The 25,166-nt window shown below is 54.3% G+C and overlaps 3 protein-coding genes across 3 annotated transcripts; all 3 read left to right on the plus strand.

The window, feature by feature from the left end:
- Positions 1-3,221: 3,221 nt before the first annotated feature.
- On the plus strand, positions 3,222-13,939 carry CTRU02_200522 (uncharacterized protein; the record flags this gene model as incomplete). The annotated part of the gene is made up of 4 exons (XM_036718529.2): positions 3,222-3,345; positions 3,417-12,685; positions 12,774-13,130; positions 13,169-13,939. The coding sequence occupies 4 exons, from the start codon at positions 3,222-3,224 to the stop codon at positions 13,937-13,939; spliced, it is 10,521 nt and encodes a 3,506-aa protein (XP_036589529.2).
- A 5,117-nt stretch (positions 13,940-19,056) lies between these two features.
- Positions 19,057-20,966, plus strand: CTRU02_200523 (extracellular dihydrogeodin oxidase laccase; the record flags this gene model as incomplete). Its single annotated transcript, XM_036718530.1, has 5 exons — positions 19,057-19,375; positions 19,431-19,632; positions 19,683-20,386; positions 20,439-20,740; positions 20,808-20,966. The coding sequence occupies 5 exons, from the start codon at positions 19,057-19,059 to the stop codon at positions 20,964-20,966; spliced, it is 1,686 nt and encodes a 561-aa protein (XP_036589530.1).
- Positions 20,967-22,965: 1,999 nt separating this feature from the next.
- Positions 22,966-24,829, plus strand: CTRU02_200524 (pantothenate transporter liz1; the record flags this gene model as incomplete). Its single annotated transcript, XM_036718531.1, has 5 exons — positions 22,966-23,204; positions 23,282-23,474; positions 23,550-24,047; positions 24,122-24,401; positions 24,486-24,829. The coding sequence occupies 5 exons, from the start codon at positions 22,966-22,968 to the stop codon at positions 24,827-24,829; spliced, it is 1,554 nt and encodes a 517-aa protein (XP_036589531.1).
- Positions 24,830-25,166: the final 337 nt, after the last annotated feature.

A 25,166-nucleotide genomic window follows, 5' to 3' on the forward strand; every position in this document is an offset into this window, starting at 1 on the left:
TTACGCCGGTTTTGGGTGGTGACGGGGATACTGATACTTGTGTCTAAGACTATCGAGACCCCACTTGAGATGTTTATCAGGGCTTTTAAGACCAGGCTTGTCAGGCACATTTCCACTGGAAGGGTGCCCTGTGTTTGCGTTTCCACCGCTTATCAGAGCGTATGTTGGCCCGAATCCCAGCCGGTTACAGGGCATGACCAGCATCTGGGCTCTGGTTCCAGCCCAACGGGACCCTGTAAGGTAACGAGAAGCCCTCTTCCTCTCCCAACGCGCTGGCAGTGACGTGACCAATGCTCCCTTCCCGAACGATCTTCCTGGGAGAAAGAAGGGTCAAAGTCGGTTTAACCGCCAACTTAATTTGATCCAATTTCCCCCCAAAGACTTTTCACCTTCATTTGGCCCTGGAAATATTAACGGATGATTACTATGTATTCTCGCGCATAAACAACAAAACAAACTCGATTGGACAATCGCCCGCTACCACACGTCATCGATTGGACACGGTATCGACAGCGTTCTAGCAACCTCGTATTCCCTGGTAGGCATTCTTAATATCAGCCATCGATATCGCGATGGCCTCATCGTGAGCTTCGTTCCTTGGCAGCCCAACCGGCAACCGTCAACTGCCAGCTGGACAAGCCCTCGCCAGGGCAAGCCGGATGTGAACTGGGCACAAACCAGCCATGTCGTTTGCTGCTGTGCTCTCGGCGCCCAACCAACCTCCCAATTCCCCAACCTGTGCGGCCCATCACACGCTTTTCTCTCACCCTGTCTCGTGCAGTAGCATGTCGTCGGACTAAGTCGGGTTCTCACAGGGCATCAACGGTACCAATAGCATCGGCCTGCACGGGCTACTCGGGTCAGACTGGACTACTGCACCTCCGCCTACGCTGTCGTTCGGGAGGAGCCATGCGGTTACCTCAGCCATCCATCGCGACTATCCGGCCCAACTTCCGCTAGCCGTTGACTTTGCCAGTTGCAGCTACAGCTACATCTTCCTCTGGCCAAACCTGTTGTCCATGCCATGCCACGCCTCCCTCGCCCTTTGGCCCTCGTCGACCGCGTGATTCTGAAAAGACTTTTCCGCAGAAACACGGCTTGCTGGCATGGCCAACGAGAGGAGAGCCCTGCCTTCATGTGTGTGTTTGGAGTTTCGAAAGATACATCAAGTGTTATAGTACTGTACTGTACACTCATCTACAGTCCGCTACAAACCGCCGCCCAACCCCACCATGGCGACTGTCGGTGCCACTGTCGCTGTCACTAAGTCACATCCGCCCCTCCCGCCAGCCCGCGGTCCGGACTCTGCTGCATGGATCTTCACAGGCGAGGCTCGACCAGGCGAGCCACGTTGCACGTCGCTGACCAGGGTTTAATGGCTGGTGAGGAAACCGCGCCCTCTCCTTCTCTTCTCGCCTTGCGAACCCCACCAACAACACGCCTACCGCCGCGACCTGCATCAGGAACAGTGGAAAGTATTTTCCCGCCGACACACACTTGAGGGACAGAGACACTCATCCGCAACATCTCTCAACGTGCCGGCTAACTGAATGGAGCCAACCCGCGGGCTCTCCCTTGCCCACCCGGCTTCTCGAACAATAACAACAATAGGATAGTTGGGTTTGGGGGACCCTCCCTAGTGATTTCAGGAACCACTCTGCTGTCGGCAATCGTTTCCTTGTGCCTTGATAGGCGCCGCGTCGCCATCAACAAGGATCTACCTGGCTCCAGTGGGCCGGCCCATCGAGCTTCCCTGTCTCTATTACCCGATACGGGCGAGTGCACTGGGCCAGACATTGACGACCAGCACAGCACAGCAATTATTAGCTCATAACCGCTGGGCGGATGGATGCTTGACACTTCACGGGCCGCTGTCACACAAAATTCCAGAAAATTACGCGGAAGAAATCAGAATAACCGGGACAGCCTATGCTCCTTTAGGGCAAACATCCCACGTCTGAAAATTCCTGGGCTGCTCATCGCCGCCGGCTTTCTTGGGCTTGCGTGTGATAATGGTCTCGGCTCTTTTTGCTTTTTGAGTTTTTTAGTCTCACAACGAGCCTCACACAAGACTTCATGAATCCACATTCCTTGCGGTGTGTGGGATCTGGCCTAGTGCGCAACCTAGACGGTAGTTGTCAAGCGACTTGGCTAACTCAAGTGGAAGTTGAAGGAAAAGGACATGGGCCAGAAAACACCAGCGGCCCAACGGACGAGTGCCGACGAAAAGGGACAAGACCCAAAAAAAAATAAATCAAAAAAGTATACTGCATATCCTGGCAGAAATCAACGACATTCATGCCTGCCCTCATCGAACCCGTCTCGTCATGCAAGTTGGCCGCTGCATCCCAATTGCATCGCCGTTGGGCAGCCATTATCCCTCCTCGCCTCATCTCCCCGTGCGTCCAATGTTCAGGTTCCTCCCATCTCCATCTCTACCCATATTACTCGCTTCTCATCGCATCACCCATCCATCAGTCAAGACCCCCTCAAAATTCCAAAAGCCGCACTCCCCAGTCAGTCCAACCCAATTGCGACGTGGCGCCAGTACTCCTCCCGCCTCGTTTGAGCCAATGGCTCCTGAGCACGATCGTTGATCACTTGGACTCTAGAGATAGCCCGAATTGGTCTCCATCCGTGGGGACACCGTGGGGTACCGCTGCGTCAGGGACCCCTTACTCCCGCACCCTGTACCCTGCCACCGGCCAGTGATGCTTGTGATGTTTGGCGACTGCTGGGAAAGCTCACCCCTGCCTGTCGAGACTCTACTTTTCCTCCCACAGCTTGACCCAATTGTGCGCGCCCTGGGGTGCCGTGGGCAGCTTGCATCTCGTCACTCATGATCCTTATTTCCCAACTCTATCCATTGTTAACCCGAAACAACAAACCTGTTGCTTCCTGGTTGCAACCATCATCAATCCATCTCTTGTCTGTTTACACTACTGCCGTCGTATCATAGGCGACGAGATACCAACGTATACATCCATTTGAGTCTCGCGATACCCGCCCAAGAGACCCAATCCTCTGATTCGGTTTGGGCACCGCACAGCAAGAACAAGTTTCAAGAACCTGATCAAAGATCAAGCAACAACTCCCAATCTCACCCTCCTCGAAGGCCAATCACTTAAGCGCCTCACGGCCTACATCAGACCATCTCCCCGGATTCGCATTGATCGTCTCAGATCAGGCAAGGACACCCATAATTAACAGGTCCCGGAAGCATGAATTCAGAAGATCCAGTCGATTTCTGCCCCTATCGGGCCAACGTTGGCTGGGGCAATGTACAGACGCAGGACTTCTCCAACGTCAAGTACTTCCAACCTTCAGATTCCGAATTGGAGAATGGTGAGCTACCCACCGAACCTATATGAATTCTGCACTGCCACCTAACCTGTTTTTTTTTTCCGAATTTCCAGAGGGCGACGTATACGCCAATGGCGTAACATATCCATCACAGCCAGCGCAGACAAGTAGCAAGAAGAGTAAAAAGAAGAGCAAAAAGGACAAGAAAGCAGCGGCAGCAGCTCAGTACTACGACGAAGAATCGATACCTTCTCCTGATATTCCAACTCCAGAAACGCCGCAAGAGAACGTTGTAGCTGACGAAGAGTGGGCGCCGCCAGCAATTTCCAAGAAGGAAAAGAAGAAAAAAAAGAAGAGCAGCAAGAAGGAAGAAACTGTTTCTGCCCCTCCACCCCGGCCCCCTACTCCGCCGGCAGAACCGGAACCTGAACCTGAACCGGAACCTGAACCTGAACCGGAACCAGTACGCGAACCAACAATAGAGGAGGAACCATATATTGAAGAGCCTCCTCTGTCTCCCAAAAAGTCCAAGGAGTCCTCCAAGGAAACCTCCAAAGACTCCAAGAAGGACAAGAAGGACAAGAAAAAAGACAAGAAGAAGAAGAAGGGCAAGAAGGACAGCGAGTCAGAGCCGACTGAGAGTTCCAGATCAACTCCTCCGCCGCCGCCCCCCCCGGTGGAGGACGTGAAACCATCAAAAATGCCCGAACCAACGGCACAGCCTCCCGAGTCCGTGGTCGAGGCCAAGGGAGAGAGCCCTGCAGTTGAGACTGCTCTGGAGAACGACAGAAGTGTCGGTGAGCCCAAGGTAGACGACAAGGCCGATTCAAGTACTGTCCCAGCTGCCGCCGCCGCAGCCGTTGCTGCAGCTTCAGTTGCAGCCGTTGCCGCGACTGCTGTAGCTTCAGACACACCGGACACTCCAGTCGCAGACGAGCAGGCGGATGCTGCGGTTGAAGTCCCGGCGGAACCAAATACAGACGCTGCGCCAGTTGAGGCTGAGACAAAACCGGACGCACCTGTGGAAGAGGCTGCACCGGAACCCGAGGTGACCGCCACTGAAGCTACCCCCGAGGAGCCATCGCCAACGGAGACTGCACCCACAGCTGTGGAAGAGGCAGTAGACGACAAATCAGCAGAACTAGCTCCTACTGAGCCAGCTACTGAAGAAGCTCCAGCAGATGCCAAACCTGAAGAAGCAGCGGCTGAAACATCAACCGAAGCCCCTGTTGAGCCTACAGCAGAGGAATCTATGTCATCAGAAGAGCCTGAAAAAACAGAAGATTCATCACCAGAACCTGCGGTTGAGGCGCCTGCAGAGACTAAGGCCGACGATTCTGCGCCGGATGAGCCACCAGCAGCAGCTGAGGCTCCAGCAGATGACAAACCAGTGGAACCAGTTGTCGAAGCTCCGACGGATGATAAGCCTGAGGAACAGGCAACTGCAACTTCTACTGAGGCTCCGACTGAGACAACCGATGAAGCTCCTGCCGAAGCTCATGTAGAGGAACCCGCTCCTGTAGAAGAATCTACGGCAGAAGTAAAGGCTGATGATTCTGTCCCTGCCGAGCCAGCTGTCGAGGCTGCAGCAGATGTCAAACCTGAGGAATCAGCCCCCGCCGAGCCAGCTGCGGAACAACCCGCTGAGGCTCATGCTGAACCTGGACCCGAATCTTCCTCGCCTGCTGCAGAACCTACAGCTGATTCCGCACCCGAACCTACACCGCAATCAGAAGTTGAAGCTCCAGTCGAAGCCAAAACAGAAGAAACACCTGCCGATACTGCTTCTGATGTCAAGCCCGAAGAGCCTGCGTCACCAGAAGAACCGTCAACCGACACATCAGCAGAAGCCAAGCCTGAGGATCCCGCGTCTACGGATGAACCAGCTATCGATTCAACCGCGGAGGTGAAGCCTGATGATTCTGAGCCTGCAAAAACGTCCGCCGAGGCCCCTGCTGAGACTGAGAAAGAACCTCCTGTGCCTGCAGAGGAACCCGTAGCTGAAGTCAAAGTTGAGAAGTCTGCGCCTGCAGACCCCGTTGCTGAAGCTGAACCCGCTGCCGAAGCTGAACCCGCTGCCGAAGCTGAGCCTGCCGCTGAAGCTGAAGCTGCAGAACAACCAGCGACCGAAGCTTCTGCCGAGGCCCCGACTCCAGTTGAGGATGAGACTAAGACGACAGAAACTCCCCCTATTGCGGAAACTGAGGCAGCTGCTGATGGTCCAGCTGAGGCTAAGACTGATGAGCTGGCACCTACAGAAGAAGCCGCGGAAGCCAAACCCGACGAACCCACTTCCACGGAGTCAGCAGCACACACTAAAACTGAAGCTAAGGCGGAAGAAGCCAGCCCCGCCCAGGAAGCCGTCGATGAGGCTGCAGTAGAGGCCAAGCCGGAGGACCCAGTTCCCGCTGAGCCAGCAAGTGAAGTCCCTGCGGAGGTGAAGCCCGATGAGCCGGCTGCAGATGAAACAACTTCCACAGAATCTAGTCCTGCCACGGCAGAGCTTGAGCCTACAGCCCCCAAAGAGGCAGAAGAGACAGTGCCCACTGCAGCCGATACTCCGGCTGAGAGTGCTACTGATCTGCCGCCCGCTGAGGAAGCCACGGAGCCCGAAGCAGGTTCTACAGAACCAGATACTGAAGCACCGGCGGCCGAAGAGACTGTCGCTGCCGACATTGAGAAAAAGGTCGAGGAAGCGGACACCGTCGTAACGCCTGCGCCTACAGAAGCCGAACCTAACGGGGCGGCTGCTGACGAAAGTAGCACCAAGGCCGAAGAATCTACCACTACGGAGTCGGAGTCAACACCAGCAGCACCAGCGGATGCAACACCTGCTGTAGATGAGGCTCCAGCAGAGGAAGTGGCAAGCAATGGCTTGGATGAAGCCGACAGCGCACCTGCTGAACCTACTGCAGCTGACGAAAAAGAGAAGACATCTACAGATGTCGAGACGGTTCCTTCCGAGGCACCTGGTGAAGAATTCAAGCCTGCAGAGGCAGCTGCGGACGCAGAGCCAACTGTTGGTGCTACAGAAAATGCAGAAATTCCTCAGACAGACAGTATTGATGACAAGACTTCTGACTCTGCCGATGCGACCACAGTGGCCGAGCCTGAGCCTGCAGCTCAATCAGTCGCAGTCGAAGACCCGCCTGCTCCTGCTGAGACTGAGGCGGATTCTGCTAAGGCTGCCGATGATACGAATCCTAACGAAGCCGAGGCTGTAAAGGACGCTGCTTCTGAAGCCAAAATTGAGGCTCCCAAGGAAACTGAGGCTGAGAATCCCGCACCAGCTGCAGCTGATCTTGAGTCGGAGTCTTCCAAGGAGGCAGAATCTGAGGCACCGGCGGATGTCACACCTGGTGCGGCAGAGCCAACAGCACCGGCAGAGCCCGAGGCTGCTAAAGCAGATGATGCAGATGCTCCAAAGGGTGATTCTCAGCCTGCCAAGGATGAATCTGTAACTGGCACTGAAGAAGCCGCCGCAGCATCTCAAGAAGCGGATCCAGAGGAACCCAAGGCTGGGGAAACCGATGCTGCCAAGGACGAGCCAGATACCTCCAAGGAAGTGGCAGAGCCAGAAGCACCCAAAGACGCAGAGCCAGAAGCCACTCCTGATAATGCCAAGGCTGAGCTGGCAACAGAGCCGACGCCTGAAGCCGACACTGCTGAGGAGGCTCCTTCCGAACCAGTTGCAGAATCTGCCCTTGAGACCGATAACAAGGTTGAAGTAGATGCTGCCCAAGAACCTGAATCTGCCGCAGAGCCTGCTGTCGAATCGGTTGCTGAACCTGCTGCTGAGCCCGAGCCTGCTCCCGAAGCTGAACCCGCTGCTGAAGCTGAGCCTGCCGTCGAAGCTGAACCTGTCGCTGAAGCTGAACCTGCCGCTGAAGATGAGCCTGCCGCTGAGGCCAAACCCGCTGCTGAGCCTAGTACCCCTGAAGCTTCCTCAGAGGATACTGCCAACGCCGCTTCTGAGACTGAGACCGGAAGCCCTAAGGAAATTGTCGCTGACGATGCAGAAGATGCCAAGGATACACCTGACATGCCGAAAGAGACAGAAACAGGGCTCGCTGAAGAAACTACTACTGAGCCGGCCAAGGAAGCTGAAATTGAAGAAGCCAAACCGGACGAGGATACAACTCCAGCGGCAACTGCCACAGCCACCGCAGACACTACTACCGATGATGCTCCGGCAGATGACGCACCATTGTCAACAGAAGGTATGGATCAGTACGAAATTATTAGCGACGGCAAAGAATATACCTTCCAGATAGCGAACCTCACTCCAGGGGCCCAGGATGCTAAGACAGAAACAGAACCAAACACTGAAAACGATGCCGCGGTAGAAGCGAAGGCAGAGGAGGCGCCTGCGGAAACTGTAACGGAGGAGGCAACTGCTGAGGCCGCCGTAGATGATAAGGAAGCTACCACCGAAGAGGCCCCCGCCGAGACGCCTGCTGGCTCTACCGAGCCTGAGCCCACATCCGAGGAGAGCAAAGCCGAGACAACGGAACCTGAGACCGCGACTACCCCTGAAGAGCCGGCTGCCGAAGCTCCTTCCGAACCTGAGTCAAAATGCAAACCAGAGACTGTAGAGGAGGCTCCGGCCGAAACACCTGCGGCTCCAGCTGAGTCTGAGCCTGCTGCTGAGTCCGAAAACCCGCCACCGGGTGAGGATGAGGTCAAGGAGCCAGAGGCTGGACCAGTTGGTGCTGAGCCTGCCACTGAGCCTGCTTCTGAAGAGACCAAGTCCGCTGAGCCAGAGCCAGAGCCAGAGGTTTTGGCTGAGACTAAGGAAGCAGACTCTGAACCTACTGTCACGGCTCAAGATCCAGAGCCACAGGCATCTGTGCAAGAAGAGCCTTCCTCCGAGGTTGGAAATGCCACTCCTGATGCCGGGCTGGCCGCCGAATCTAAGGATGCAGAGCCGGAAGTAGCTACAGAAGCTAAAGACTCGGAAGCAACTACAGAGCCTGCCGACGAACCTGCTGCTGAGCCTGTTACTGAGGGCGAGCCCGCTGTTGAGCTCGCTGCTGAGCCCGCTGCCGAAGTCGAAGCTGCCGTTGAGTCTGTTGTTGAATCCGCTGCTGAACCAGCTGCTGAGCCAGCTACTGGATCTGCTGCTGCTCCTAAGCCTGCTGCCGAAGATGAACCCGCTGCCGAACCCGCTACTGAGCCCGCTCCTGAAGCTGGACCCGCTGCCGTCGAATCTGCTGTAGAACCCGCTGCTGACCCTGAGCCTGCGCAAGCTCCAACAGAAACTTCCACCGAGAAGAGTACCGCAGACCTGGAGGTAGAAGCTGCTTCAGACGCTGACAATGTTAAACCTGATGCGGAGCCAGCTGCAGAGGCAGAGGTCAAGCAGCCGGAACCAGCGGACACGGAAGCCGCCGACCAACCTGAGCCCGAACCGGCCGCGGAAGTCAAGAAACCTGAATCAGAAGCTCTTGCAGAAGCGAACCAGCCAGAGAACGAGGTTGAGGCAGATACTGAGAAAAAGCAAACAGAACTAGAGCCTGAAGTGGCCGCGGGAGCTCCCGAGGCAGAGGCTGAGCAACCCGAACCGGCAGCAACTGCTGATGAGGATAAGGATCCAGACCCTGAGCCGAGCACAGAGCCTGAAGCCGCTCCTGTTGCAGAGGCAGGGCCTGCTCCGGAAACCAAGGAATCTGAACCAGATGCGGCGCCGGTCGCAGATGCCGAAGCGAAGAATCCTATTCCCGAAGCGGAGGCCACAACTGAAGCGTTTAAAAAGCCTGAACCTGAGCCGGCCGCTGAAACCAATGCAACTGAGTCAGTTGCTGAGGTACATACCGCTACAGAAGCCAAGGAAGCTGAGCCCGAGTCTGCAGATGAAGAAGCCAAGGAGGCAGAATCTGCTGCTGAAGAAGCCAAACGAACAGACCCAGAACCAGAGGCTGCTCCTGAACCAGGAGAAGCTACTGAGGCAGGGACTCAGGAGCCTGCAGCTGAAGCAGCCGCTGAAGAAGTCCAGGTGGTAGAATCCGAACCTGAACCAGCACCAGCAGTTAAAGAATCTGAAGAGCCAGAGCCTGCTATTGAAGAAGCTCAACAGGCGGAACCGGAATCAGAGGCTGCACCTGAGGCAGAAGCGACCACAGAGACGGACGTGAAGGAGCCCAAAGCCGAACCAACCGCTGAAGTTGAGCTCGCTACTGAGCCTACTGCCGAGCCTGCTGTAGAATCCGCTGCCGAATCTGCCGCTGAAGCTGAACCTGCTGCTGAAGCTGAACCTGCTGCCGAAGCTAAGCCCGTTGCTGAAGCTGAACCTGCTGCCGAAGCTGAACCTGCTGCCGAAGCTGAACCTGCTGCCGAAGCTGAACCTGCTGCCGAAGCTGAACCTGCTGCTGAAGCTGAGCCTGTTGCCGAAGCTAAGCCCGTTGCTGAAGCTGAACCTGCTGCTGAAGCTGAGCCTGTTGCTGAAGCTGAACCCGCTGCTGAAACTGAGCCTGTTGCTGAAGCCGAACCTGCTGCTGAAGTTGAGCCCGTTGCTGAAGCTGAGCCCGTTGCTGAAGCTGAGCCTGCTGCTGAAGCCGAACCTGCTGCCGAGGCTGAACCTGCTGCTGAAGCCGAGCCTGTTGCTGAAGCTGAACCTGCTGCTGAAACTGAGCCTGTTGCTGAAGCCGAACCTGCTGCTGAAGCCGAGCCTGTTGCTGAAGCTGAACCTGCTGCCGAACCTGCAGCTGAAGAGTCTAAGTCTGCAGAGCAAGAAACGGAGCCTGAGCCGGAGTCAGCACCAGCTGACCTGCCTGCGGAGTCCGAACTAGCTCCGGCTACCGAAGACGTAAAGGAGCCCGCAGTAGAAGAGAAAGACCCCGAACCTCAGGCTGAAGTTGTCGAGGAGGCTAAGGAGCCTGAATCGGAGCCTGCGGTTGCTCCTGCCGAGCCTGCTCTGACAGTCGACGAGCCACAACTTGATCCTCCTGCTGCGGCCGTAGAAGAACCTGCTGCAGCCAATGAGGCTGAGACAGTCGCCGAACCTAAAGAACCTGAGCCAGAGCCTGTCTTAGAGGATAGCAATGCGCCTGAAATCGCCGCAGCAGTTGCGGCAGCGGCGGCGGCAGCAACTGCTGCCGCGGTTGTAGCGGAGAAAGCAGCACCTGATGGTGAGAAAACGAGATCTTTGGATGTCGAGGAGAGCAAGGACACGGTTGGACCAATTGCCAGTGAAGAAAAACCAGGTGAGACTTCCCTTCCTTCTTCTGACCCTGATTCCCCGGATGGAGATGTGCGGGAAGGACAGGATGGCATAGATCCGGAAGGTGCGGACAACAATCTCCAGGAGGAAAATGCATATGTTGCCGATGTTGTGGCCGGAATTGAGGAGGACAACGCTGCTCCTGAACCCTCAAATCCCACCGAAGGCGAAGCATGCGTAGCCGACGAACCAGTCGATGCAAATGTTCCCTCCGCGGATTCACAAGAAGCCGAAGAAGGCCCCTCTGCTGAACAAGAGCCTGTGCCCACAGAGGATTCAACTCCTCCGACTGAAGACTTAGAGCCTGTCTCAGCTGCTATTGATGAAGCTGCCCCTGACTCTGCGAGAGAACTGTCGCCGCCAGTTGAAGAGGCACAGCCGACTGATACCGAAAATGACCCACAAGAACCCGGTGAAAGACCTTCTGTAGATATAGAAGCTGCGCCAGCCGACCCTGCAGATGAAGAACCGTTATCAACTGTGGCATCTGAGGCCAAACCTGAGGAAGCTACAGCCGAAGAGCCCGCCCAGGTCGATGCTGACGAACAAGCGGCATCAACGGAGTCCGCATCAGAAGAGCAAATCGAACCTCCTGCAGAAGTGGATGCTCCAGGTGAAGCGGCAGTTGTAGAAGATCAGGTCTTGGAGCCGCCCAGTACTGAAGATGCTCCCGCAGCCGAAGCTGCTCCCGAGGAACCTACACTTGAGACAGCATCGGAAGAAGCTACCCCTGAAGAACCTGCCCCTGAAGCAGTTGCGCCAGAAGAATCAGCTCCTGAGGAAACCGCTGTTGAAGAATCGGCACCCGCCGAATCTGAACATGCAGACGTTGAAGCCACTCCTGAAGAAGCCCTCTCAGTGGAACCAGCAGCTTCAGAAGAGCCTGTTTCTGAAAATTTAGTCCGCAACATCGCAGATCCAGAAACAGATGCAGCTCCCGATGAGTCTTCTCCTGAAGGCGATTCAGCTGCGGACGCCACTACTGATCCACCGGAGCAAGTTTCCTCAAACGAGCCTGCACCATCTGAGGCTATTGTTGAAGAACCCATAGTGGAATCTGCACCAGAGGTAGCTGATACGGTCAAAGCATCTTCTGATGAGCCGACACCGGGCGAACCGGCCCTTGAGTCTTCTGCGGAAGAATCAGAATCAGTCGAACCAGCCCCAGAGGCTACTCCAGAACAATCTGCAACCGCAGAGCCTGCTGATGGGGCTACTGAAACATCGGCATCGACAGAGGCTACTGCTGAGGAGTCTGAGCTCAATGAAACTGCACCAGAGCCTTCGCCTGAAGAGTCAACGGCGAAGGAAGCTGACACAGATGATCCCTCGCCCGCAGAGCCGGAAGTAGAAGAGCCAGTACCAGCTGCTGTTGGAGAAGTCTCTACTGAGGCCCATGCCGAACCAGTTCCGGCTCTCGAGGAAGCTCCTGCAGAGGACACACCCCCTGATTCAACTGCCGAGGCTCAATCTTCAGAGAACGCAATGCCAGCTACAGATGCGACCGACTTGGCACCTGAGGAGACAGCTGTAACCATTGAGGATGATAAGAGTTGCAACACAGATGCAATCCTAGTAGGCGCTGCCGCTGCTGGTATGGCTGCCGCGGCAGGTGTGGTTGCAGCAGATCATCTAAGCAAGGACTCAAGCCAAGGTGATACTTCTACGGAGCTCACCAAGTCAAATCTAGAAGAGGGCGTCTCGCGTCCAGGCTCCTCAGATAAGCTTACGCAGACCCTTGAAGGCTGCATTCCGCTGCCGGACTCTACGGCTGTTGTAGGGCCCAAAGGGCTTGATAGCGATGTGGACGCCAGCTTTGACTTAGTGCACAGAGAAGGGTTCTCGGACCAAGGAACACAAACAGACAGTTCGGTCTGGGGCCTAAGGCCCTCGACACCTGCAGTGGTCCTCCCTGATCTTTGCGATCCCACATCACCAGCATCCAGGCAAAGGGCCAAGGCTCTTAGAAGGCAGCGCAAAATCACAATTGCCCAAGCTGAAGAAATGGTGGCGGCAGCTGTAGTCATTTACGCTACAGCTCAGGCTCTCACTCCGCCAAACAGTCCTCCATCGCGGGCGGGCACACAGCTCATCAAGGCGATGCCTAGCTTTGAGAAACAAATGCAGATAAAGCCGAAGAAGGGTTGGCCCTTTTTGTCACGGGTCCTTCCAAGCCTTCTTTCCAGACGGAGGAGTACTGCCACTAAGGGAGCGGATAAATTTGACAAGTTTGATGCTAACCAGCTTACAGAAAGAAAAGAAGCAGAGGCTCGGGAGAGGCACCGCAGAAGTCGGCACTCTTCCCACCACCATTCGTCCTCATACTCTAGTCGCACCCGAGGCGACGATGAAAGCCGAGACAGCAGCCGACGCCATTCTCACCACTCGCATCACTCGCATCGACGACACAGGGCAGACAGCGAGCGATCAGGTACCAGATCTAGCGAAGCGGCCCCTCACACACCACCTAGAACTCCCAAGAGACAAGACAGTGGGTTTTCAGAAAGCCCCCAGGCAGCGCCTCATCGCCGTCATCGCAGTGAGCGCAGTGAGCGCACCGAGCGGAGTGAAAGAACTGAGCGAAGTGAGAGAACTGGTCGGCCTGAACGTACGCCTGAAGAGCAAGCTGCTCATGATAGACGTAAGGCTGAACGCCGGGCACGCGAGAGGGAGCGTGAAAGGGAAGTGGAACTCGAGAGAGAGAGGGAAAGAGATAGGGAGCGGGAACGAGAACGCGCGCGCGAACGAGATAGAGAAAGGCGTAGAGAGAGGGAGCGCCAGCGTGAACGCGAGCGCGAGCGCGAGCAAGAAGAGCGATCTCGTCGCAGAGGCAAGGAAACCGAGACACTTGACAGACCAGAGGAACCTGTCGAGCGCAGTCAACATCGCTCTCGCCGCCACAGCACATCAGAGCACTACCCGGAACGCACGCTCAGCAGAAGACAACCCAGAGAACCCTCTCCAGATAGAAAGGAGAAGAGGAGACTTTTCAGCAGCAAGAACACGGAAGGTGCGAATGGATCGACAGCCCCTCCCCAGGACGCTCCCCCAGCAAAGGACAACATGCCAATGGATAACGATGCAGGACTACAAGACGCTACCGCGACTCGTGAACTTCCTAAGCGGTCAGGCACGCGCTCCAAGCACCATGTTCGGCGTTCAGAAGACGGCGAGAGGGCCAAGTTGACCAAAGTAAGAGAGCAAGTCGCTGAAGAAGCTAGGAGAGCGGCAGACAAAGACAAGTCCCGTTCAAAGCACTCGAACGCGGATGATACTCGGCGTAGAACCCGCGATGATCCGAACCCCGAAGACTCTCGGCGCAAGGCCCGCGAGGAAAAACGCAAGATGAGCAAAGATGTTGAGGAGAAAGAGAAGGCGGGTGGAATCAAGGGCATGTTCAAGCGATTGTTCGCCTAATGATTTTTGTAATGATGCTACGACTACGACTTGTACGCGGATAGGATGAAAGTTTTTATGGACGTTGAGACTGCACACGTTGATGGGTTTACAGGGCGGGACGTTTGGGAGTTTTGGACGATTTTATGATTTCGACGATGGCTCATTCTAATGATTTAATCGATCCCATGAGTAATGTGTTAGGAAGCAATACATTTCCGATGAGCTTTGGCGTTTTATTCTACACGCTGTAACGATTCCTCTCATAATGTGATTATTACTGCTTTATCCACGGTTACCAAATTTTCGGCGGCCAAGACACATTTCCGAGGCTGAGGTTCAACGGAGTTTCGGAGATACAGAACGTAGTGATGATTCTTTAAGAAACCATCTCACCTTATACACAAACTTGAAGGTGTATAGAGTGTGATTATTTACTTCCAGGCTGAGTGTGCTGAATACAACATTTCTTTAATCAATGCTTGATTAGAAATTCAGAGTGCAGATATATTGTACATTAACACTAGTGGATCAGCCGTTCTCCGAGCCACCAAATAATTATGACTGGCAGATGCATGTTGCGAACGGCATGCGCGGACTTGTGTGCCTCACGGTCGAGGAAGCATCGGCGTAGCATTTCATTGGACGAATTAATGATGGGTTTCACGGCAGTACGGCAAACTATCAAGCTTCTTGACAGCTGAGGATGAGCGTATCCTTGCCAATCGTCTTATTAAATGCATTCCTCTACACAGCTGCATTGCTGGGATTCGTTCCTACATAGCCGCCTAACTGCATGATGCTTGGGTTCAGTCTCACCGTTCTGCTGCATCTCAATAAGATTTGGTGGTACGTCACATTGGCATGATTACGTCTACGCACTTGGATTTAGAGAACCGGTGACCTGTGGGAGAGTGACAACTCATTTTCCGTTACAGCTCTAATGTTAAGCGCAGCGATTCTCGGATATAGTTCGTGCGAGCTGCAGCTACTTTCGCTCTCGGGATTCCAAGTCTCCACCTATGCCCGGGGGCCGGATAAGTACGAGACCCCCCGGCTTCGGCGCCTATGTTCCCAAACAAGACAAATGACCAGAGAGCTGAATATGCATGTTTAGTTGTTTTCAGATTAGTTGGCCTAGGTCTACACGGGACCTGTAGGTGGCTGCTGGAAATAGCCTGTGGATGGCGATGGCTTTCATGTGCTGCGTCGCCTTGTATAACCTCCTCGAACATACGGTTACGTGACGATGGGTGGGCATCTTCATGGGATAAAGATAAAGCATGGCTGGGATACTCTCATCGGTTCAGGTTATGCCGGTAAGAGGGGCATTTCCGAGCTGGAATGCCGGGGATGTGTTCCTAATAAGGAGGCCAGGAGCGCTTCAAAGGTCAGCGGTTCAGCATTATTGACTCGAAGAGACACCGCGTCATTGTCTAAAAGTATTGTGATTCGAGATAGCCAGAGCATGGAAGATGATGAAGTTTGTAGTTGAAAGTATGTGGTCGCCTAAATGGCCACTTCAGTTGCTCTGTTTCCCTTACCTTGATTCCAATTGACTCTGGGGAACCCATACGCGAAGGTCAGTATATGCGGTGAGAACTTCAGTGAAAACCAATAAAAAACTTTAAACCCTTTAGATTAATATTGATTTCCGTCATGTACGAGCATGACTTGGCAACGTGGATCTAGCAAACGCCCTGGAAGCTAGCAGTTAAGCATACAACTGAAATTTCTTGCTTTTTTCATGCTCCCGTGTACCGAAGCTACCGAGTAGCGTATGGGAACAGCCGAAAAGGACTACTGACGGGTCATGCCCGTTGAATATCGATATTGATGTGAAAACACGGCAGGCAAAGAAGGTTATTCTGAAAGGAGGCGGGATGAGCGACTTCGGCAAACATCATCGAAAGAGTTACAAATGCCAAGACTATATTTCCTAATACGGTAACACAATAGCAGCAAGCCAGTACGTTGAAACGCTCAAGTCAGCGAGAAGCGGCAGGCTATTCGATACAGGAGTTGATGTTATGGAGTCTATGTTTAGTAAACCCCCCCTGCTCTCACAGTAAATTCAATACAACAGCGAAGGATTGTACTGCCGTCGTCGTCACCATCGTCCTCTTTATTGTCCCCCATGATATTGCCATGTCTCTTAAGGCAAGGGTTTCCGGCATGTTGTTTGGACGAGGTTGCAGTGTTCTAGGGGGTCGTTGACAATCGAGATGGAGGCTCAGGGCCCTGATTACTGGCACTAGGGTCTTAAGGGGCTTAGCGTCATGCATCGCGGGAACCGGCATTTGGTTAGCGCTGTGCACTGGCCATTAGTATTCCCATCAGAAGACAACCACACACACACACACACTGAGGCTGCTAAAAGCGGTTGCATCCTCAAAGATGAGGCTTGCGTGGCCGCCCCGGGGGGGTGCGGGAAGAGGGAGGCGGCCATCTCTTTCGTGAGGTGTGGCCTTACCAATGCAATGTACTCTTCCCATCTCCGAATCTCCAAAATACTTGGCAACAACATCAACACCAAATCCACATCGCCCCCCTCTTCAACACAACCCAGCGCTAGCATCGAGCCCCGTCCCTGTCTATCGATCTGATCCCTCAGGGAACCACTATCGAGGCGTTGCAGGTTACCCGCATTATCTTGCTGTGTCAGGTGTTTTGGTGGATGGATACAACGACAAGCCAACCCGTAAGACGTCCATCATCACTCGTGGTAGCGCTTCTGCAGGTCCAGGGATCCCTGTTCCCATCGGAACTACCTTTTCACCCCCACATTCAACTCGCAAGGAACCGGAAAGTCCGTACACATTTCAATGGGTGCGTTGATGGCCTTCCCGCGAATGACGGCCCTACCAGGAACCCGCCATGCGGGGGATCACGGGAGCTTCTAATCAAGCATATTCGCAAACAATTACGGAATCAGAGACTACTCGGTAGGCTTAACTGGTTTGGGAATTGAGATTTTTCTCGCATTCGCTTTTCATCCACTCGAAATCAACCAACAACTCAATACGATCACTCGCAAATGCCCCTCTAATCATGTTGGCTATCGTTGCTATCGACATTCTGCGGAATGTCCGGTACGGGTAGACCGGGCCTCCAGTTATTCTACGAGAGTGTGCTCTCTCTCTCCCCCTTGTCTTCTGCTGCTAGACTTGGCGGGAGTACGCTTCGCTTTTTACTGGTCGTACAGACGAGAACAGGACAACTCCCTAGTGAGGGGAATGGCACAGTTCTCGACACGTGGAATCGCATGCAGAGAACCGTTACATCGAATACCAAAGGGAGGCGGTCGAAGCTACACGCGGGAAGTAGCCGCGACATCAAACATCAAACAAATCCCACCATTGTTGGACACCTGACGTTGCCTTTTTTCCGAGTCAGAAGCCCAAAAGGGTTTCTTACAGTATCGGACAGATTTTTCTTTCACCCTAGCTTCTTTGGTGTGCCCAGTCAGGCTGCAACCTAGTGGCTTGTGCTCTCAGGAGTCTCTTCTCCATGCTGTCCCCGCCCCATCACACAGAGCAGTCAACCTCCCTTGTCCGTTCGAACGCTCGACCCATATCGAATTGTTTTCTGTTTGGCGCCGTTGCATTTGATGACGTTGACCGCGGCCGAAAGGGGGCCGCTGTTTCCCCCGGCCCTGGAGGGATACCCTTGCAAAGCCACGTCTTCTCGGCCGGGCATTAGCGGAGGAGCGCCACAAATTCGGCCATGTTCACCCCTGTATTGAACATCCTTCACTCGTTTTGCCTGCCCACTCATTAGCTTTGACTCTTATCACCGTCATTGATTTCTTAACACAGCATTGCCTCCAATGAGCTTCTCCCATATTAATTGGTATCGGTCTGGTTGCTATTGGGCAGTCAGGAAAGAGAACCCTCTTTCAACTCGGACACAATGCGGCTCTATTACTCTTGACTGGACCCAAACTACTGTGCTCTCTCCATCTCTCCTCTTGCATCTTAAGACATATTTTAGTGTGATCAAAAGCGGAAACAATGCTAAATTATCTCCCCGCTTGGAGTTCTGCAAGGCAGCTCAGCTATGGGACTTGCCAGTACTATGCCACATTTCGTTCTGCTGTTTGAGGTCGTTCGTCTAAAGAGAAACCGTGTAGGGTGTACGGGGATTCCCCCCTTAACACCCCAGGGCTAATGCAACCGCACAAGCACGTTTCGATAGTTGCTGCTGGCTGACAGGACGGCTACGCGTCAGCCAGCTTGACCGTTTGATGGGGGAACCTGACTAAGATGCTAGACGCATCGTACCTTTACTACGCAAGCCGCCGGATCTGGAAACCGACAATGTCGTTTCGCTCACATTTCCGCCTTTGCCTATCCCCCACATTTGCCATCGTCTTACACTACTAGTACATCTCGTATCTCTTAGCCGCTTGCTTCCACAAAATGATAACGGGTCGAGATATGGGGCCGCTCGTTCACAGACCACCGCCTAGTGTGCAGTAAGACCGGCGTCTATGGAGACACATGCAGGTCATCCATCTTCCTCAGGGGCAGCATGTGGTCCGACGGATGTGGGATACTTTCTCCGACATCTCCTCAGTAGCAACGAGAGAAACCACGCATGGTGGCCAAGGGTTTCTTTCGGCAGCAGACCCTCTTCGGCTCTTTGCTTGGCATGAGATAACTTTTTCTTCGTATAGCTTCACGCTGGAATCTTTCTATCCACCATAGGGGGCTCCTAGCCGGGCTCTCTCTCGTGGCCGAAGACCGATAGCGTCTTTTACACCTGGTCACTGGCGATGGCCTCCTCCTATGTGGGACGGTTCCTTCGAAGCAGGGGGGCAGTCAGTCTCTCGCATCGAACTAGGACCTCATAGCGCAACGTCGAAGTTACGGTGCGAATCTTGGTTGCTTGTCCGCATTAGGAAATCTGATCATCGTTTACCGAGTTGAAGCCTGTGAGGGTATCTCGTCTATTCGTGATCTAAGATTATATAAAGACCAGACGAACCTTCCTGTCAGTGAACTTATTCTCAAGCACCATCACTCACTTCTCTAAGCTTGGTCTTCCTCTCTTGCCTTCACTCATTTTGGGCATATTGTCTCGTTCGTTAGACATACTCTCATTTCTACATTCGTTATTCTATAACATTAACAATCATGTACAAACACTCTCTTCTGGGGGCCTTTGCGGTCCTCTTCCCAGCCTTGACCTCGGGAGCCCCTTCTTTCATAAACCCCCTCGATAAGCGTCAAGACTGTGTTTTCGACTCCGCTACCAACCCTACCTGCTGGGATGGCACCCATGATATTCAGACGAACTGGTACGAGGAAGCCCCTCACACCGGTGTCGTTCGCGAGTACTGGTTCGACATCACCAACACCACCTTGGCTCCTGATGGTGTCGAGCGTATGGTTTTGGCCATCAACGGCTCTGTCCCTGGACCGACCATCATTGCTGACTGGGGTGACACTGTTGGTAAGTAATCGGAAACAACAACCGGCCAGCCACTTGAATTACTGACAATCATTAGTCGTCCACGTCAAGAACTCCATGCAGAACAATGGCACAAGTCTTCACTTTCACGGTATCCGTCAAAACTACACCAACGAGGCCGATGGTGTGGCTTCCATCACCCAGTGTCCGACTGCTCCGGGCGACTCCATCACCTACACTTTCCACGCGTCCCAGTACGGCTCGTCGTGGTACCACAGCCACTTTGCCCTTCAAGCTTGGTGAGCCTTGATTGTCCGCCACAAACCTCTTCTTTCTAACGACCCCCTAGGAACGGTGTCTTTGGTGGCATGATTATCCACGGCCCTGCTTCAGCACCCTATGATGAGGACCTCGGTACCATCGTCCTCAGCGATTGGTTCCACCGCACCACCGACGAGCTCTACATGGAGGCAGCCACCAACGGTCCGCCCCGTGCCAACACAGGTCTTATCAACGGCACCGGTATGTACAACGGCGCCGGCTCCCGCTTCACTACATCTTTCGAGGCCGGAAAGACCTACCGCATGCGCCTCGTCAATGCCGCTATCGACACCCACTGGAAGTTTATGATCGACAGCCACGACCTCACTGTCATCGCAGCTGACTTCGTCCCCATGACCCCCTATAACACCTCGGACGTCTCCATCGGTATCGGCCAGCGCTATGATGTTCTCGTCAAGGCTAACCAGAACGTCGACAACTACTGGCTCCGCGCGATTCCCCAGTTGGCCTGCTCTGAGAACGAGAACACGCTCAATATCAAGGGTATCGTCCGCTACGACTCTTCTTCGACTGCGGATCCCACTGGCGAGGTGCCGACGTACATGGACAGCTGCGAAGACGAGCCCATGTCCAGCCTGGTTCCCGTCAAGGCCCTCGAGGCAGGCCAGCAGACGTATGATGACACTCTTACTGTTGGCCTGCAGGTTGTCAGCAGCCAGTTCAAGTGGACTCTGAACAATAGCACGTTCCTTTCTGACTGGGGACACCCGAGTAAGTATCTCCGATTACGCCTGATATCAAAGCGGTACTAACAGCATCAAAGCTCTTGAGCAGGTGTTTGAGGGCAACGACAACTACACCACGCAGCAGAACATTGTTCACCTCGACGAGGGCAACGCCTGGGTTCACTTCATCATCCAGAACCCCATCGGCCTCGCTCACCCCATTCATCTTCACGGCCACGACTTTTGGGTCCTTGCCCAGGGCTCTGGAACCTACGACAGCTCCGTCGCGCTGAAGACCGTCAACGCGCCCCGCCGCGACGTCGCGATGCTTCCAGGATCCGGGTACCTCGTCATTGGCTTCTACACTGACAACCCGGGCGTCTGGCTGATGCACTGCCACGTAAGTCTCCCCCTTTTTTTGTCACGATATTCTTGAGGGACAGTCTAACTAACGGTGGAATGAACAGATTGGCTGGCACACTTCCCTCGGCTTCGCCCTCCAGCTCATTGAGCGGCCCAGTGAGATCGAAGCTCTGACAAACCGCGAAACCTTGGAAAACACCTGCAACAACTGGAACGCCTATGCTCTCCAGGACTCCGTCCATCAGGAGGACTCTGGCGTCTAGACGATAACTACACACTCTCTATAACGATAACGCGAACATTTCCTATGTGGTATTTTTTTTTTTTTTTTGATAGTGCATTTTGACACAAGGAGTAATTGTCGAGGAGCATAGGACCGGGCAAACGTAATATTACTTATTGTATATAGTAATCATAATGCAATGGTTGTTATTGGAATTGTTCGTACTATACAGATGTGATGCAGCCCAAAAAGTCGGTTTGATTGTCAATTGAGAAACCGTTCAGGAAAAAAAAAAAAAAAAAAAAAAGAGGGAAAAAAAAATTAAAGGAAGAAGATCAAAAAAAAAGGATGAAGTTGGAATAGCCAAGCCGACGTTGACGGTACCGCCGAGCCGCAAGTCTGGGCCATTCTTGGTCCGAAGCTTGACACTGCGCCCCCCCGTTACCGGTGCAAAGAAGTGCCGAGACCACCGGGGCCTTGGCTAAACTTTTGCGGGGAAAGATGGGGGGAGGGAGGGAGTTTCTCCTCCTCAGTACCGCACCCGGACACCCCCCCCCCCCCCCCCTCCCTCCCGCACCGGGGACCGGTCGGTACGTGTATACACTAGTGGGAGGGAGGGAGGGAGGAAATCTATTCGCAGAAGAGCCGAACCAATCACCAATTGGCCGAAAGCAAGCCGTCTCGTCATTGTTTTCCCACGGCAGTTCGTCCCGTTTGAACGTTCAGTTGCCCTTTTCGCATTTATGTTTCTGTCGGATACCAACATCGAATGATGAGCTTCATCCGCACCCATCCTGCACTCGGCAGCAGCCTGTCATTGTGACCAGCCGTCGCTGAAGAGAGGCAGAGAGAGAGAGAGAGAGGGTGTCGTGCCGGTATGACTCTCGCGAATATATACTCCCGCTTCCCTTATTTCATTCATGTTCGGTTCTCTGACCCTTTTTCGTATTTGCCCATCTTGGCAAAAAGTCGGAGTACTCCGCCTTACCCCGGTCTCTCTCCCCCGCACACTTGTCTCTGGATGGAGTTCAAACCCATGTTTTTTGTTGCTGAGAGGGACGGACGACCACTGGGAGCGGTGGAGCGGAGAGTGCCCTTTTCCGTCTTGTCGGACTCGATGGAGGATAAAAAATTGTTCGATTTTGATGACCTCCTTCCCCCCGTTAGTCCCGAGAACGAGAGAGAGAGAGACAAGGTGTTGAATTTCTCGAGTTTTCTTACCAACGTACCTTGTAGCGAAGTTGGACGTTCATATAGTACATAGTAGTAGTTGGGTGACAGGGCGCATACATGCCATGCGTCGTTTGATCATTGATGCTACGTAACCGCGCTGCGGGTCTTTCTCCAAGCTTGCTTTGCTTTTCTCCAAGAACCTACTCTCCGCAAGCCTGTTTACCCTTTTGCCACGCTTTAGAGCATGGGACGACGATCCCATTTTTGGCCCCCCCCCAGCGCGGAAACGCGGAACTCACCCATAGGGACAGGTTTGTTGGGGGGAGGGACCAGGGAAAAAGAAAAAGAAAAAAGATTGTCGTCCATCAGCCGGGGGGGATAGATATTGCTCCAGCCGAATGAAGTTAATTAACACGACAGGTTACAGTCATACATCGAATCCTGAATGGCTGGCTGGGGGGGACATTAAGCTACCCCGCGGGGGAGGGGACGGTCATTACCCCGACTTGGGTAATAGCTGGGACGAAACGGCATCCACCCCAGGTATACTCTTTTGGTGCGTCGTCTTTTTCCGCGTGGGAAGATGGTCAGGGATTTGGATGCGGAGTTAAAGAGGTCGGTGTGTCCGCCTTGGTCTGGGTTTCCGAAGGCTGGGTTTCTTCTGGAGATCCTGCATGGATTCTTTTTTTTTTTTCTCTTATAAAGAGTTTCTTATAAAGAGGTCATCTGCCTGTCGTGCTTTTCAAACGCGGAGCGGGCACACTTGATAGATTCTCTCCCAAGGGACTTCTTGAACGGCTCATTTTGGAGTTGACAGATTGGGTATAAACGGAACCGGGACTCCTGCGCAAAGATAGCTTGCGACGATGGCGGATAGGAAGACGACAGAGGTGGAACGCACCTCGTTCCAGCACGATGGGCGATCCAACGATATCGAGGACTCGGCCCCCAAGGCCTCGGTCGAGGCCCAGGCCCAGCGTCGCGGTCTACAGCCGCCTCCCATCGTGGCGGCCATGACCCCCGAGTACCGCGCCGAGCTCGAGAAGAAGCTCAGACGCCGGATCGATTTGCGCCTGCTCCCGATGACTGTCTTGTGTTACATCTTGTACGTCCTTCCCGAACCCTGTTAAAAGACACGCCGCGAAGGTGAGAGAAGTTGCTTGCTGACTTGGTTTTGGCCAGGAACTACATTGACAGAAACAACATCGCCGCGGCGCGTCTGGCTGGCTTGGAGCGAGATCTCAATCTCGACCCCAACTCGAACCAGTTCCAGACGGCCGTGAGTATTCTGTTTGTGGGATACCTGCTCATGCAGGTCCCGTCCAACCTGTTTCTCAACAAGATTGGAAAGCCGGCGATTTACCTGCCGACTTGTGTAAGGACGAGCCATTCCATGATTACGTGGTGAATCACTGGAGGGACGAAGTAACTAACAACAAGACTCTCATAGATGGTCATCTGGGGTGTCATCTCTGCCGCCACGGCCGCGTGCCACAACTACGCCGGACTCCTCGCAGTCCGCTTCATCCTGGGTTTCGTCGAGGCTGCGTACTTCCCCGGATGTCTCTACTACCTCAGCTGTTGGTACACACGTGAGGAGCTCGGCCTGCGCACGACGATCCTGTACACGGGATCCCTCATCTCGGGTGCCTTCTCGGGTCTCATCTCGGCCGGTATCACGGGAAACATGGACGGCGCGCGCGGACTCGGTGCCTGGCAGTGGCTGTTCCTCATCGAGGGTGTGATTACGATTGCCGTCGCCATCGCCGCTTACTGGGTCCTGCCCAACTTCCCGCGCACGACGTCGTGGTTGAACGAGGAGGAGACGGCGCTTGCCGTGTGGCGACTCGAGGAGGACATCGGAGAGGACGACTGGACTGGTAGCCAGGAGCAGACGTTCTGGCACGGGTTCAAGACGGCTTTGGAGGATGTAAAGACCTGGATCTTGGTACGTATTATTCTAGCTCTCATCAAAACGTGTGGCGTGAGTGAGCGAGCGTCAAGTTACTAACACTCATGTAGCTCGTCCTCATCTTCTCCAACGTCGCATCCGCCTCCATCACGAACTTCTTCCCCACCGTCGTCGCGACCCTCGGCTACAACCGCGTCATCTCTCTCCTGCTGACCTGCCCGCCCTACGTCCTCTGCATCATCACCACCGCCCTCAACGCCTGGCACGCCGACCGCACGGGAGAGCGCTACCTCCATATCGTCTTGCCGCTGTGCGTCGCCATGGCGGCCTTCATCCTCGGCGCCGCCACCCACGCCACGGCGCCCCGATACGTCGCGATGATGTTGCTAGGTGAGAAGTCCCCCCCCCCCCCCCCCCCCCCCCGCCCTATGAACAGCACTTCGTGAATTACGCATTAGCTGACTATTGCTCAAGTACCTGGCGTTTACTCCGGTTACACGACGGCTCTGGCCTGGATCAGCAACACGATGCCCCGACCGCCGGCGAAGCGCGCCTCGGCGCTCGCCTTCATCAACGCCGTGTCCAACTGCTCCAGCATCTACGCTAGTTACCTGTACCCCTCGAGCGCGTCGCCGCAGTACACGGCGGCCTTCGTCCACAACTGCATCATGTGCTTCATCGCCATCTGCGCGGCTACGGTTCTGAGGGTCGTGTTGACGCGGTTGAACAAGAAGCTCGAGAGGGGCGAGCACGTCGAGGGAGCGATCAACGCTGCGCCGGGAGAGGCGGCGGCGCTTGGTTTCCGCTTCAAGGTTTGAGTTGGGAAACGCGAAGTGGGAGACTTGAGGGCCCGCTGGGTGATGATAATACAATTGGAGACGGCTGAGATGGGTTGATGTCTGTAGGATTGGGATGTACAGTAAGCAAGGTCTCGATGAGTCCTTGTCGACATCGGTAGTTGTAGCGTTGCAAAGCGTTCAGCAACCATCGGGCCATGAGTATCCGTATGTAACCTTTTGAAGGCGATTGTGATGACTGATGCTTAGAATTGGGTTTCATGCCTAGTGGGTTACATTTGGGCCTCATCATCACACCCATTGAGACGATCCAATTACGGATGTGAGTGGCTCCAGTGTGTCATTTGTGTTGAGTTGA

Source organism: Colletotrichum truncatum, assembly GCF_014235925.2.
Source record: "Colletotrichum truncatum strain CMES1059 chromosome Unknown Contig_0001, whole genome shotgun sequence".
Classification (NCBI taxonomy): Eukaryota; Fungi; Ascomycota; class Sordariomycetes; order Glomerellales; family Glomerellaceae; genus Colletotrichum; species Colletotrichum truncatum.